The sequence below is a fragment of the Felis catus genome, chromosome B4, assembly GCF_018350175.1.
Source record: "Felis catus isolate Fca126 chromosome B4, F.catus_Fca126_mat1.0, whole genome shotgun sequence".
NCBI classification, from domain to species: domain Eukaryota; kingdom Metazoa; phylum Chordata; class Mammalia; order Carnivora; family Felidae; genus Felis; species Felis catus.
In genome coordinates this window covers 80,679,486-80,694,585 of record NC_058374.1, presented here as the reverse complement: position 1 = coordinate 80,694,585, position 15,100 = coordinate 80,679,486, and the positions used below count along the sequence as shown (strand labels likewise).

At 46.1% G+C, this 15,100-nt stretch overlaps 1 protein-coding gene across 5 annotated transcripts in view; it reads right to left on the bottom strand.

Annotated features, from left to right (window-relative positions):
- The window catches only part of NCKAP1L (NCK associated protein 1 like), a 58,755-nt gene that overhangs the window by 10,323 nt on the left and 33,332 nt on the right, over positions 1-15,100 (bottom strand). For 4 of the 5 annotated variants that reach the window (XM_045061901.1, XM_045061903.1, XM_045061902.1 and 1 more), the window contains 15 exons: positions 14,712-14,821; positions 14,409-14,541; positions 13,860-13,941; positions 13,620-13,678; positions 13,259-13,404; positions 11,756-11,888; positions 11,367-11,486; positions 9,140-9,285; positions 8,725-8,856; positions 7,065-7,283; positions 5,026-5,156; positions 2,231-2,328; positions 2,002-2,095; positions 1,763-1,845; positions 1,383-1,463 (listed from right to left, as the gene is read on the bottom strand). In XM_045061901.1, coding sequence (XP_044917836.1) covers positions 1,383-1,463; positions 1,763-1,845; positions 2,002-2,095; positions 2,231-2,328; positions 5,026-5,156; positions 7,065-7,283; positions 8,725-8,856; positions 9,140-9,285; positions 11,367-11,486; positions 11,756-11,888; positions 13,259-13,404; positions 13,620-13,678; positions 13,860-13,941; positions 14,409-14,541; positions 14,712-14,821 — 1,767 coding nt within the window. The remainder of the gene's footprint in view (positions 1-1,382; positions 1,464-1,762; positions 1,846-2,001; positions 2,096-2,230; positions 2,329-5,025; positions 5,157-7,064; positions 7,284-8,724; positions 8,857-9,139; positions 9,286-11,366; positions 11,487-11,755; positions 11,889-13,258; positions 13,405-13,619; positions 13,679-13,859; positions 13,942-14,408; positions 14,542-14,711; positions 14,822-15,100) is intronic. The other variant, XM_023257118.2, reaches the window with a different exon arrangement.

Below are 15,100 nucleotides of genomic sequence, written 5' to 3'. Positions count from 1 at the left end.
ATGATCGAAGGAGTCTTATTTTCTCTTTCCCTAATCTTCACACTCCTCTGAGACAGCAACAGAATCTCTGATGGACAGGCCACCTCTCCTCCCTCCCCCGACTCCGGCTCCAACCTACTTATTTTCACCAGCAGGCAGGGCCTAAAATCAGTGCTGCCCAGGAGATACAGGTAGACAAGCTTCCGACAGGCATTCGTCCCCGACATCAGCAGCTTCCAGAAACCCAAGTTCATTGTAAAAGAATGGTCAGAAGGGGCAGCCAGCCCAGTGAAACATCAAACCCACATGGTCCCCAGGACTGCTTCAGCCTGAGGTTCAGGGGGAGAGAGGGGAAATCTCACAATTCCTTTGATCTCAAGGCAAGGAAGTTTTTCTTAATATCCAACTTTGATTCTTCCTGCTGACCAGTTCCCTCTTAATCACAGAGCTCTCTCCATGAAGAAGTGGCCTGCCCTATGTGTCTGAAGGCTCTTGTTCCCAGCCTTTGGCTGTATATCCTACATAACACACCTGTTTGTTTCAGGTGATCCAAAAGAAAAGAAGATGTTGCAAAGATTTTGGGGGGGGGCAGGCAGAGAAGTGGATGTTCTACTCGGGGTGCCTGCAGAAGCCCCTCCTCCTCTCTCCATCTCTGTAGTAGATGCAGGCCTGAGCCAGGTGACACAGACATAGAGGAATCAAAAAGTTTCAGAACCAGGAGGAAGGAAAGGCCAGAAAAGGGAAACTGGGCTCAGGTGGAGAGGGTGGGGATGGAAGCAATAAATCATTTTACAAAAAGTTCCTGAGCTCCTGACTGAAGAGGGAACTTGTTTGTACACAGTTCAGTATCTAATTGGCACACTTTAGCTAAAAAAAGCCACCGATGCTACCCTAGATCTTACCTTTCTCCAGTAACGTTTCCCCAACCCTCCCACAGGTACGCCAGGCTCCCACTTCTGTCCATCCCCCTCATGTCTCTCCAGTTCTGCCCTATCTCTCCAAGAATATCGTCTGACCACTACTCCTCTCTCTACAAAATCTCTCCCAGCTCCTTCCTATTCAAATGCCGGCTCCTTGGGGCACCTGGGTGGCTCAGTCGGCTAAGTGTCCAACTTCAGCTCAGGTCATGATCTCACAGTTTGTGAGTTTGGGCCCCACCTCAGGCTCTGTGCTGACAGCTCAGAACCTGGAGCCTGCTTCAGATTCTGTGTCTCCTTCTCTCTCTGTTCCTCCCCTGCTCGCTCTCTCTCTCTCAAAAATAAATAAAGATTTTTTTAAAAATTCAAATGCTGGCTCCTCCCCTACAGTATTCTTCAGAGCCCTCCCTCCTTCACAAGGTCTTGGGTACGTCCTTTCTACAACAACAATCTCCTAAGTGGATTGCACTTCGAGCTGTCCCATACCTTGATGTCTGTGTCTGGGGTGACAAACTCTTTCAGGCACTCTATGGGACCCATGAGAAATGGGCAGTGGGAGGAGAACACCTGGAGGAGAGAGAAAATAAATGAGTTCACAGGGCAGTGCCAGTACCTGCAAAGATAGACGGAACAAACATAACAAGGGCCCCAGCTTGGATAAGGGCCCCACCAGCCTCCCACGCATCCCTCGCATCATGCTTCTAGGTGTCCTCTGCTCATCTGTCCCCAGAGATCTTCCGGGACCTCTACCAAATTACGTTCCCCCTCTCTCCTCAATGCTCACCACATGTCTCCACGATTTCTCATACAAACCCTACCCTCAGGGGCATCTGTGATTCTGGGGCAGCCCCTTGTCCTCAGCTCACCTCCCGAAGTCCCTCCTGGGCCATGGCCCTAAAACTGAGGATAACTCCAATGATGGTCATGCGTTTCAGCACATTATCAGCCCCTGCGGAGAAGAAAGAGCGTGAGAAAAATAGAACTTAGGAGACTAGTGCGGGTTTTGCTTCTGCACACCCAGCCTAGCCCCGCCCCACTCCCCGCAAACCCCTGTCATCCGTAATGCCATGGCCACAGTTCCTTGTCCCATCAGGGAGGTGCTCACCTATCAGCTGGGGCAGCAGAGAAGCCATCAGGTCTGCCTTGCTAAAGTTGGATCTGATCTGAACAAGTACATCCATGTTTTCCACCACCAGCTTCTGCAGCCAGGACACAGAGACATGAAGCAGGAGAAGACAAGACCGTGGCACGTCCCCCCACCCCCCGACCAGTCTCCTACTCCTGCCGCTTTTCCCTGAGGCTGTGCCTCTTCCCAGGCCTTGTTTCCACAGTACCTTCAGCTCCATAATCTGAGAGGTCACGTGCCACATCAGGTTCTCACTCAGGAACTTCATGCCGTAGGGGCCCAACAGTTCAGCCAAGGCCCGCATCTCTGAAACAGAATTACAGAGGTCCCGGGTGGGACTCAGAGGGCACTGGAGTGTTTACACCACAGACAGACGGTAAATCTGAACATTTACAATATTTTTCTTCAAGGAAAGGAAGTGGGAAGTTGGGGAGCAGAAGTGGCCTGCAATCCTACATTTAGGTGACAGACCTGGCCATCCTGTGGGACTATTTACCCCCTCCCCACTGGTACTCACGCAAACACTTACCGCAAATGATATTTACTTTACATTCTTACAGGAAGTGATCCTTTCCCAAGTCCCTCTCTGTGGTACCTGGGTTTTGCTCTTGCAAGACTAGCTGTACTAACTCGTTAGATGTAAGACCTTAAACAAGTCACTGACCCTTCTGAGCCTCCATTTACCTCTCTGTAAAATGAAGAAATTAATATCTGCCCCGAATACTTCACGGAGTTGATATGAGAGTCAATAAGAGCCCATGATAAAAATCTTAGAAGCCCACAAAGATATATATGATTAAAGGATTATTGATGTGATCATTATTAACAGCCCTCTGAGGTATACAGTACATCCTTCTGGTTCAACAGACATGGTCAAGCGCTTGTTCAAGGTCACTTAACCAAGTCAAGGGCTGGTACCTGAAACCTAGCACAATGTCTTATTGCCCCTTTCTGTAGATACCACAACTAGTTTCTTATCTAAGCTCTGGTGTCTTCTGTGCTCCTCCCTCTGCTTCCCTTATTTAATGCCTCACTGTCCAAATTTTCCTCTCCTGGACCTACCTTTTCTTTTTCATAACCAACACACATCCCCAGAATCCCAGTTGTTTTTTCCTCTAAGTCCTTCCTCCCTCTAGTCTGCCCCGGATGCCTTATCTGTCCCTACTCATCCCACTTTCGGCTCTTTGTGGATTAAACAACACCCTACTGGGGAAATCCCCTGTTGGAAACATTAGTGGCAAATCCAAATAGGAAGGAGCTCCAGCGATGGTCTTTGGCCATGCATCATCCCAGCAGAGAAAATCGTACAAAACCAAAAGTAGCAACAAGAGACCGGTAGCAGAAAAGTGAGTTTAACATTGTTAATAGGAGTTCAGAGGGGAAAGAAATCAAGGCTCACGCTCTAGCTGTTGAAGGCAGGACCAGTTGATCTCTGCTTCCACCAAGAACAGAGGAAGTGGAACTTGGTCAGAGCCCCGTCTAGAGTAAATACTACACATTTCTGGCCTCTCCGATTTATAGTAGAAAAAACTGAGCTGAGAATTAGAAAAAGATGTGCCACCTGGTCAACTTGATAATGCCAAAATGGCTGATAGAGAGGAAGAGGGGCTGAACTGCCTCCCCTGGAGAGAGAAAACACACTGATCATCCAGTTCAGATCTGCTGAATCTCCTTACTCTAGTCTTCTCAACTCCAGGCTAGTAACCCTAGGCCATCCTTCTCTTTCCATCTATCTATTTTTACAGTAGCATTGCCCCATCACCATGGTAACTTGGGGAAATTGGGGTGGGGGTGGTAGAAGGGGGAATCAGCCTTACCTCCTGCTGCTCATCAGTTGTCAGCAAGACCTAAAGCTGATTTTAGATGCTGCCTACAGTTTGTGGGTGGAGTTGATGAAAGGGGACATCTGAAGCCTGCAGCGCGCAAAGAGTAGGGTCAGCTTACTGATGGAATCAAAATGAGGGTACGAAGGAGACAGCACTGGACAACAGAACTGTGTGCTCTTCTATAACATGCCCCCCCCAAACAAGGAAGGGGAAGAATGGAGAAGGCGGGGTCACGAAAGCATCCCCCACCTGTACCAGACACCATGCAGGAGCCAGGATTTATATGGAGGTGAAAGGAGGGAGGAAACAGTAGGATAGTTCATCAATCAGTCAGTAAAACAAATCCATTAAAAAGGATCTGTATGGCTTCCAGCCCTCTTTTAAAAAGAGAAGGACACCCCAACTCATTCACTCCACAATCCTCACCCACCGGCCTTAAGACACAAAAGTCCTTCTAGACACTGGGAAGCAGCACCGCATGTGATTAAGCACCCAGGTTCTAGGATTTGACTGCCTTGAGTTGAAATCCCAGTTCAGACATTTATGAATGTGTGACCTTAGGTAAGCTCCTTAACCTCCCTGTGTCTCAGTGTCCTCATCTGTAAAACGGGGGTAATGGGAGTTCCTACCTCAAAGCCATTGTGAGGATTAAGGGATTAATAGGTGTGAACATTTAGAACTTAGCCCACAGTGAATGTCATCTATTATTTTATCATCATTATACATCAGCAATCCAAGCTCTGGCTCAGGCCCTAAAATTTATCCCTTAGAAAGAAGATGCCATGACATCAGACTACTATTTAATAACTCCAAATATCAGAATTCCCTCCTTACATTTATTTATTTATCTTTTACCCTTCGTTATATGTCTAACTCTTTATTCTGTGTGGAAATGGAAAATAACTATTTACCACCCTTCGAAAAATAAACCCTTTCAGTAACTTGAGTGGCCTTACCTAGCTCCCAACTCCCCTCATTCTCCCTCTCCACCTGCAACCCCCAGGCCACTCCTCAATTCTGGCTCTCACTTAGGATCTCTTTATTGTCCCCAACGTGTAATCCCGCAGAGGTGTTGAGGAGCCTACAGAATGAGCCTCTGGGAAGGTCTGGAGGCCGAGATGCTGAACTGAGGGGAAAGGCTCAGCTCCTTGCCAAGGAGACCAGGCCCCGGGCTCACCAGAGATGTCAGAGAACTCCTCTGCGCTGAAGTTCTGCTCCCCCTCTCTGGGAAGGCTGATGAAGGCCTGCATGGCGGGGGAGAGGATGATGGTGCCGCCGCTCGCCTGTCTAAGCAGACTTTCTAGGTACCTGAGGGTTGGCCAAGAAAGCACACGAGATTAGCATTCGATCGTTTCTCCCTGCCATTGCTCCCCACTACTACCACTGGGCTCGGGAAGAGAAACTCTGCCAAAGGCTGGGGTGGGGAGAAGAAACTCAAAGAAGACAGCAAAACACTCTAATTAACACCCCAAGCCATTGGCTCAAGAACAACTGGCAGTGTTGTAATTCTGCTTCTCCTCCAGTCTGCAGGGTATTTCACAGGGCTGTCAGATGTAACAGTATGCACTCCCCTCTCTCAGCCCTGCTCTTTTCCAACTGTTCTCTCCCCTCACCCTAGGCCTCTCTCTGTCAGGTAAGACAAGCCCAAACTGACAAGAAAAAAGTTCCTACTAACTGGGCTCCTCTGAAATATACTTAGCCTCAACCTCTCCAATGAGAATGTTGGACTGGCGGGGGGGGGGGGGGGGGGGGGGGGCGCGCCCAGGTGGCTCAGTTCGTTAAGCGTCCGACTTCGGCTCAGGTCATGATCTCACAGTTTGTGGGTCCGAGCCCCAAGTCGGGATCTGTGCTGACAGCTCAGAACCTGGACCCTGCTTCAGATTGTGTCTCCCTCTCTCTCTGTCCCATTGTGTCTCCCTCTCTCTCTGTTCCTCTCCTGCTCACACTGTGTCTCTGTCTCTCAATAATAAATAAACATTAAAAAAAAAAATAAAAGAATGTTGGACTAACCTGGAACCTGCTTCAGATTCTGTGTCTCCCTTTCTCTCTGCCCCTCCCCTGCTCACGCTGTGTCTCTGTCTCTCAATAATAAATAAATGTTAAAAAAAATTTTTAAATAAAAGAATGTTGGACTGAGGACATAGGATTCTAGAAGCCGAGTCCCAAGTCAAACCTCCTGGACTGACAGAAGCCTTGTGAGCACTGGTCATCCAGCCTCCAAATATCCCCTCCTGACCTTCAGGCAAAGGAGGGTGTGGCCGGCCCCTGCCACTCACCCAGGAACTAGCTCTGGGTCTAGGTCTTACAGAAGTCCCCTGGGTGGGGGGCAAACCCAGCCATCAAAGGTGAGGGGTTTTTTTCTTTTAGTTTGAATTTGTTGTCAAAATTTTGAAACTGGGAGACTTTCCATTAAAAGTAAGGCGCTTAGTGGGGGTAGCGATCAGGTGGAGGCAAGGGGTGGGTGCCCCCTTCAGAGAAGCATGCCCTCTTTAACAATTCAAAGTCTTCACCTAACCCAGAACACCCATTTTCCTTTCCTGACACACCCCTGGTGGCATTCTTACTTGCAAAACTGGTCTCCGTCTTTCCCCCTGCTCAGGGGGGCTCTTTGCAGCCTGGCTCCTGCTGAGCTGATATTGGATTAAGAGCGCCACCCAGTGGCTTGGGGAGGTAGGAATCCGGCTCCTTTCCATCCTTAAACTCTCAAAGGAAACATTGCTAATCCCTACCTCCTCTGGTTTTGGAGAGGCGGCTCCCTTCCTATTAAAAACAAACTGCTAGACTCGACATGGTGGTATCTGGAGTGAAGTGACTGTATTCTGGAGATACTGCATTAGACAGAATAGTCTTCAAGGAGAGAAGCTGGGCAAAGAGAAATAAGAGAACTTCAGAAAGAGGAAGAGAGAGCATTTGTAATTAAAACAGTAAGAATCCAGAAAAGGAAGATTAGGAACTGGAGAATAAGAGGGGAAAGGTCCAATTGCTACAGGGTAGACGAATGGGTGTTACATGGAAGGTCAGAAATAGATGGTACATGGAAAGAAGGACATCTGGGTTTGCCCCCCGCTTATTGCTCTAGTCCTCTAGCAGAAACAAGCCTCTATTTGGGGATCTATGACCCTCAGAGCTAAAATGCCTGGACCCAAGGTCTGACCGTGTAAAGGCAAAAGTGGTAACAAAGGAATAAGGCAGTAGAAGAGGCTAAGCAACACTGACCAATTTGTGTAGAGAGTGGTGATCGTCTGTTCTCCACACGAGTCCAGTGGCTGTGTCTGCTGCAGGAGGGCATTGCGGATGACTCTAGAAACATCTGCACCCACAAACTGGGCCAGCGACTGTATGAAACCGACATATGCCTTGACTCCTGCCAACAGTTCAGAAGGCCTCGCGATCTCCTGGGTCGTGGCATTGTAGCCAGCCAGCCACACAATGGCTCTGGGTGACAAAAATCATAATCACAATCATAATATTAAACACAGTAGCAGCACATTTATACTGTGTTCCAGGTGCTGTGCTATGATTTAACTACACACATTACCTCCTTTAAATCTCATAGAAACCCAAAAAGGTAGGTACATTTGTTCGTGCTCTGCTCAAACCCTGTCAAGGCTCCCCATCTCACTCAGAGTCAAAGTCAAAGTCCTTACAATGACATAGAAATACCTACACAGTCTGCCAACTCCTCCAACCTAGTCTCTAACCTGACATCTGACCCATCAGTCCCTGGCTCATTCTGGTCCAGCCATCCTGGCCTCCCCCATGTCCCTGAACATTCTAGGCAGGTTCCCATCTCACAGCCTTTGCCCTGGCTATTTCCTCTACCTAGAACGCTCTTTCCTCAGATAGTCACACACTTGGCTTCTTCAGGAGTTTACCCAAATGTCACTTTCTCAAGCACGCCTTCCCTGGCAACTCAAGCGAATAGATTACAAATTCCAAAACAAAACATAGAAGACTGGAGTATTATTTAAGACAAAAAACAAAAACAAAAAAAACAAAACCTCTTCCCCTCATTCCCCTAATTACTGACTATAGCACTCAACTCCAATATAAGGAATATTCCTCCTACTTCAAGGGGCAATGGAAAGAGAGGCAAAGTGAAGGGACGGAATCTATTTTATTGAAGCCTATATGTGTCAGGAACTTCGTACACATTATTACCTTTAATTCTATACCAATTCTCAATTACAGGTAATTCTCATTATAAGGTAAATATCATTATCCTTATTTGCAGGGTAGGAAACAAGGCGCAAACAAATCAGATTCCCCACTCCAGTGTCTTAACTAATGGCCAGGATGTCAACACAGGTCTCCTGACTGCGAAATCCCTGCTCACTCTACTAAACCACTAAACCAGTGGTGATCAGTTCTGGTTGTTTACCAAACCACCTGTAGAATGTTGGGACCTTTTTTGTTAATTGCATTTCAATAAAGATACTTGAGACCTATGCCAGATTAACTCCATCAGAGTGACCACCAAAATGAATCTAACATAACCCAACTTTAAGACTACCATACTATGCAGGGGCACCGGGGTGACTCAATCAGTTAAGCATCCAACTCAATTTTGGCTCAGGTCATGATCCCAGGGTCATGGGATAGAGCCCCATGTCAGGCTCCACACTGAGCATGGAGGCTGTTTGGGATCCTCTCTCTCTCTCTCTCTCTCTCTCCCCCTCTTCCCCACTTGTGCTCCCTCTCTATATATGAAATAAATTTTTAAAAATTTTTTAATAAAAGATTCTCTCTGCTCCTTCCCCGCTCACGCACCCGCACACAGTCACATGTGTGTGCTCTCTCTCTCTCTCAAAAAAAAAAAAAAAAAAAAAAGGACTACCATACTATGCAAACATAGAAGACAAGGAAAGAGTGATACCTGTTGAGTCTGGCCTCCAGATGGCTGCTGAGATACTCAGAAGGGAAGATCGTGTGTTCAAACACAGAGAAGCTGTGCACATGATTCATTGTCAGCGCCAATTCTGTCAAGTTTAGGTGTAGCTTGTCCATGCTGGGAAATTGAGAAAGTAAAACGAGCTTTAATTACAGGGCTGGCACTACCTGCTAGTACCCAGGAAGGATTTGTCGGGCCCATGACCCTCAGACCCTTTCAGCTTCTAGGACATTGATGCCGCCTTCAAAGGCAAAGTAGGAAATTCACACGGAAGTGCTTTTCCGTATCTGCCATTTGCCACCACCACTCCCACGTTCTTCTGCCGAATCACCTTCCCTCTTCCCTGCTCTCCCTTCTTGGAGGCAGTGGCCACCTGGCCCTCAAGGGCCCAGGTCCTCACTTGGTGACAACGCTGCGGTTCTTCCGGTGACTCTCAGCTCCTGGCTTGTCTCTCTCAGGTTCTCCTTTTCTGGGAGTCTGCCTCTGCTTCATGATTTTCTTATTCTTGGCTTTGCTGATGGTAGTGGCACAGTGCTTAGGTAGAAGCTTTAGGGACAAACACAAGTGAATAGTGAGATCCACTCCTAAAACTGACAAGGAGCCCATCTTGCAGACCCTCCACTATTGTCTATTCTTTTATTTGTCTGCCTTTCTCTCTCTTTCCTTCCAGCATCTCCTCCTTGAATGGGGGCCAATTTGAAATGCACTCATTTCTTTTAGGTATCACTAAATATCTCTCCATGGGTAGGGCTCAAAGTCTAGAAACGGCAGTGTATTTTATGGATCAGATCGTCAAGTCCCCACTCACATCCTGAGAGAAACTCTTTACTGATGGAAAAATTCAAGTAAAAGGAATAGGACCTAAGAGCTCCACGCAACTGCACTTTCTAGGATCTTCCAACCTGGGAAGAAAGTTATTTTTTGCTTGGATGGAACAACCATCTCACTTTACATCCCTTCATATTCTGTCCCATGGATACAGATGCCCGTGCTATGTAGCTGTCCAAAGATTCAGAGCTCACAATATGGCCAGCACTCTCTTTCCACTTCTTTTTTTTATTATTATTAATCAATTCTGTATCTCTTCTCTTCACTGAGATAGCCCAGTCAGCTGCACAGAAAATATAAGATAGAATTATATATTCAGGTTTCTCCTTCAAGATAATCATCTTAGAATTCTCTCCACTTAATCCAATGCTGCGGAGCCCGTGCAGCGCACGTCTGGAAACTCCTCATTCAGAATTCCTCTTAGAGTAGCGTAAGCACCATGAGAAAACCGGTTTTGGTACTTCACAGTCATGCTAAGAGACGTGACCCTAAAGATGTGTCAACCCTGATATTATGCCAAAACGTCTGCGGTAGATTCTGAAAGTAATTCCAAAATAACGTAACTCTGCTCGTTATGGCAACATCACTAATTGTTTATTCCAAATGATAACTTTAGAGGGGGCAACACTCATCTGGGCACAAAAGTCCTGGTGTGCGTGAAAACAATTACTCACATCACGCTTGAGTCACCCCTGATACAACACTGAGCAAATCTCTTTCGCGTCCCTTGCATGTAGTAGGGACTCAAAATAAGTGAAGAATATGCCCGCAATTCTACTTGGTTGCCTAGCTTCTGGGCATTCATCACTTAAATTTCTTTCTGGCATGTGTTTGTACTCCTCTTTCCCTTAAACCAGGACATTCCCCAAGGGCAGGGATCGTGTAACTTCCTTCTGGGACCCCATCCCAAAAACCCAGCACAGAGCTTAGGGCTCAGTAAGTACCAAATAATATAGCAGCTGACATCTATTGAGAGCGGTGTACTAAATCTTTAACATACTCTATTTCATTGCATCTCTATGATACCTCTGTGAAGAAACTATTTTTATCCGCATTTTACATATGAGACAATGGGAAGGTTACGTAAGTAATAATATTAACCATCCATATGTATACACAACACACACACACACACACACACACACACACACACACACACACAACCCAGACCCCCTTCTACCAAAGTTGCTACAAAGCCTGACCCAAACCCAGGAAGGGTGGGTAGTCCAGGAAACCTAAAAGACTCCAGGGCAACAAGTTCCTCATTTTCTAATTTTCTGAAATTTAGGTTGAGCTAATCATGACCAGGTGCTGTGAGTCAGTCAAGGTGGGGCGTGGGGGTGGGGGAAACAAGCAGACAAGGACAAGAAAGCAGCCCTGAGGATAAACACAGAGGAGGTGCCTGAAAATGTTCACATGGCCACGGATTAGGGTGCAGCTGGACAGAAAGGTGAGAGAAGACAGGTGACATAGGGGCCACAGTCCTAATTATGCATACACAGGGCAGAGAGGGGAGGGGGAATAAACAAGGGAGCTAACTCCTCTCTCAGAACGCTTCAAATGAGAGCACAGATTTTGCTGGTATGCAGCTGTTCAAATAAGAGTATTTTTGGACACCTCCATCTCGTCCTAAGGGAGTAAAGACTGAAGGAACTACACTAAGAAAAGAAACCTGCCATAAACTCAAGTACACAAAAGCCCTAGCTCTACTTGGGAGAAAGGGTTAGAGAACTTGGCATTTGACAGGAAGACAAGGTAGGCAGAGGGAAAATGAAATAGAGAGAGAAGACTGAGCCTACCTGCTCGCTCAGGTTTCGTTGTTCAGCACAGAGCTCCAGGACGCAGTTGCTGGTCTGCTTGGCCAGCTCTTCAAGGAAGGAGTTGCAGTGATGAAGGCCATGGTTCTTCAGGTGGGGGTACTTTGGAAAAGAGGAACCAAGGAAGAAATTGTCATCACCAAGACAGTCACTTCTTCCTCATAATCTGCTCTGAGCCACCACTCAGAAGAAGAAACTGAGACCCAGAGAGAAGACACGTTCTACATCAAGCTGAGACACTTAGGGTCACGTGTCACATACCTATGTTTGTACCCTTCTTATGACCAAAACCAACCCTTGGAATTGTGTTTTGTGGAATATGGATGAGATGTGATTAGAGAGATGACAGGGCTTAGAGGTCAGGGACCCACCTCCTCCGGGCACATCTCATGAGTGCAGTGGACAAAATGAGCACAAATCAGAGGGAAAGCAATGGCATAACGCAACATGGTAGGTTCCTCCAGGGTCACGGCAAACATCTTCTCAAAGGTGCGGAGATGGAAGCTGCAGACAAAGGGGAAGCAGACTTAGAACCAGGGTTTAGGAGCCTGCTGGTCCCTTTGGGGTGGAGAGAATATTCATTCTTTCAACAAATATCTACTGATCTTCACACCTCCCTCCCTCACTTCCCTCCTCTCTCTCTCTCTCTCTCTCTCTCTCTCTCTCTCTCTCTCTCATTCTAAGTAAGCTCTATGCCCAACATGGGGCTTGAACTAATGAACCGAAGATTGAGAGTCATATGCTCTACAGACTGAGCCAGCCAGGTGCCCCCACAACTCCCTACTCTTAAGGTAGACAGGAAACCAAGAAACTTAACCCTTTTCGATTTTCATACTGGACCCCATGGTGGTTTAGTGCTAATCTTCTTCCCTGCCCTTGTCCAAAATTTGCTATTCTTCCCTCAGAGCCTCTGCATGATTTAAAAAATTTTTTAATGTTTATTTTTGAGAGAGACAGAGACAGAATGCGAGTGGGTTAGGGGCAGACAGAGGGAGACACAGAATCCAAAGCAGGCTTCGAGCTGTCAGCACAGAGCCCAACGCGGGGCTCGAACTCACGAGCTGTGAGATCATGACCTGAGCTGAAGTCGGATGATCAACCGACTGAGCCACCCAGGCGCCCTAGAGCTTCTGCATGATTTGGGCTATTCCCCCTAATTTAGAAGTCCTACAGTAATATTAATTCACATCCCTCCCAAAATTCGACCACTGAGGCTCCAGAAAACTTTCTCAGGTTAATTCCATGATACTAATCTTTCCTCAACCCTATATCCTCTCAATATCATGCACTCTTTTTACACTGTCTTACATTTGCAATTATTATGTTGATATCCTTTTCACATGTACATGGGTGTTGTATCTCCCCACCTATACTGAATGCAGGGAACAGAGCCAACATATTGTGTTGTTTGTTTGATCTGCCAAAGGACAGAGTTATGTCCAACAGTGGTCACTTGATAAATGCTGAATGATACCTAAGGAAGACAACTAATTTTCATTCTCCAAAGGCCCTATTCTTCAACTCTCTCAATTATTTTCAGCTCCCTCCACTGAAACCCCACATTTTCTATGTCTCTTTTAAATCAAAATACCCCAAGAATAAAAAGAAGCTGCAGAAGGTTCCAAAGATACCAGTGTGGAAAAATATATACTGATGAATTATCACAAATAATTATCCTAAAGAAAGCCAAAACAAAAGGGAATCAACCTAAAATTCCTATGACTTGGTAGAACCTGGCATGAGTGAGTTGGAGCACCTGCCTCTAAGGAACTCTCAAACAATATTTTCCCATCTGTTGGAAGGAACTACTGTTCTCCACAGAAGCCAGGGAAGAGATCAGGTCAAATGATAAAGAGCTCTGAATAAGGGCATACCAGAAAGTAGACAAGTCAGAAGTTTCCACCAGTATAGTCTCTACTGAGTCCAGCATTCGGGAGTGAAAGACAATGAGATTCATCACCTTGGCTAAGTCAGGATTCTCGTGAAGGTGCAGGGGAGCCTTAGCCACACTGGTATATGCCTGTGGTTGGAGTTAGGAAAAGGGTGGAGAAGAACAAAATAAATGAAAAGGACAGCCCACCTAGGAGGTACAGTTTGGCTAGGGTTTGTCCTGTCAATCAGTAGTTGTCAATGTTGAATCGCTCTACACAGCAGAGATTAGGAAATAAACAGAGAAGGGATTGTTGAGGAGGAAGAACCTTGAGAATGCGGGACCATTAACAGGAACAGACCCACCTGCAGACGGAACCAGTCCAGCCTCAATCCAGAGAATTCAAATTTCTCTCCACTATCAACTACAAGAAAAACAGAAGTTTAAAAGAAAATAATAAAACAGCACCCTATATCAAACTCCACAGAATGGTAGGTCCTTTTCAAAGTCATCTTGTCCCACTCCCTGGCTCAAGAGATCAATATTTCTAGAACAAAAGATGTTCACCCTTATGTACCTTACCTTCTCCTCTTCCCTCCAATTACCTTGTTTGAGATTGAGATTGGAGAGAGTACTGACGAATGAGGACATTATAATGGACTCCTCCTCAGGACACACAGACAGGTTCTAAAAGAGAAGTTTGAGTTGACATCAAGTGGGTAGAGGTTCCACCAGGACAGAAACTAGGACCACAAGGCTCAGTCAGTTCATGAAGGTAGAAAGAACTGGTAAGTGCCAGAAACAGAAAGAGCTAACCAAGAGATGGAGGAAATCCCCTGGGTTCACTGCCATGCTAACACCCAGTTTCTCTTTATTTTTCTCTATTTCTAAGTAGTATGTTTCTCTCCTATTTCTTCATGTAAGAAGAAATATTCTCTCCTAAGTATTTTTCTCTCCTATTTCTTCATGTAAGAGGGAGGAAAAAAAAAAGACCGTGGAGATTATCGGTCTTTTTTTTTTTCTTTCAACAAATGCAGAGAGGAAAATCGGGCTTTTTGACAATCTACAAAGCATGAGATTCAGCCAGGTGGCCCCCAGCGGGAAATGACCAGGGATCGCCCTGACAGTTCCAAAGTTTAGTTAATTAAACTTACTTGAATGATGTCACTGAGCACAAGGGCATCAAATCTGGCCAGGTACTGAAGGTGGTATTGCTGTATCACTTTGATGTGTCTCCGGACAAGAGCCCTGATCTCCTCCAATAAGAAAAGCAATTCTGCAATGCTCCTGCAGAGTCGAGGAAGATAACAGGGAGGTTTTGAGACTAGAAATATCAACTGAGACAAAGACAGTGATAATAGAGCAGAAACGGAGACCTCCTGAGGTCATTTGATGCCTCCCTGTCCCATTTCCCAATCCATCTAAGGTCAAGGCTCTTAACCATGTCAAGTACTTACGAGTCAACATAGTCCTCAGGTGTCTTTGTCTTGGTGACGTTTTCTGTGTGGCGAACCAGCCAGGTGACCTCATCACGAATGAAGGACAGAGCCATGAAAGCATAAAGGGCCTAAGGAGAGGACAGAGATTATGAGAATTTTCAACTTTAAAAATGGATTTCAGAGCACAAAAAACCATCATGATAATATGCCTACGGACACAATCGTGTAACCTCACCAGCAATAGTATCCAATAATAAACACAGAGACCCATAAAAACCATGTGAAACAGAATCAGACATGCACGTATGTTGACATTAGCTCACAGTCAATACTATTTCATCTCTATTAAGTCTTGGAAATATTTAGTAGGCATTTATGTGGTTTGGCAAAAAAAAAAAAAAAAAAAA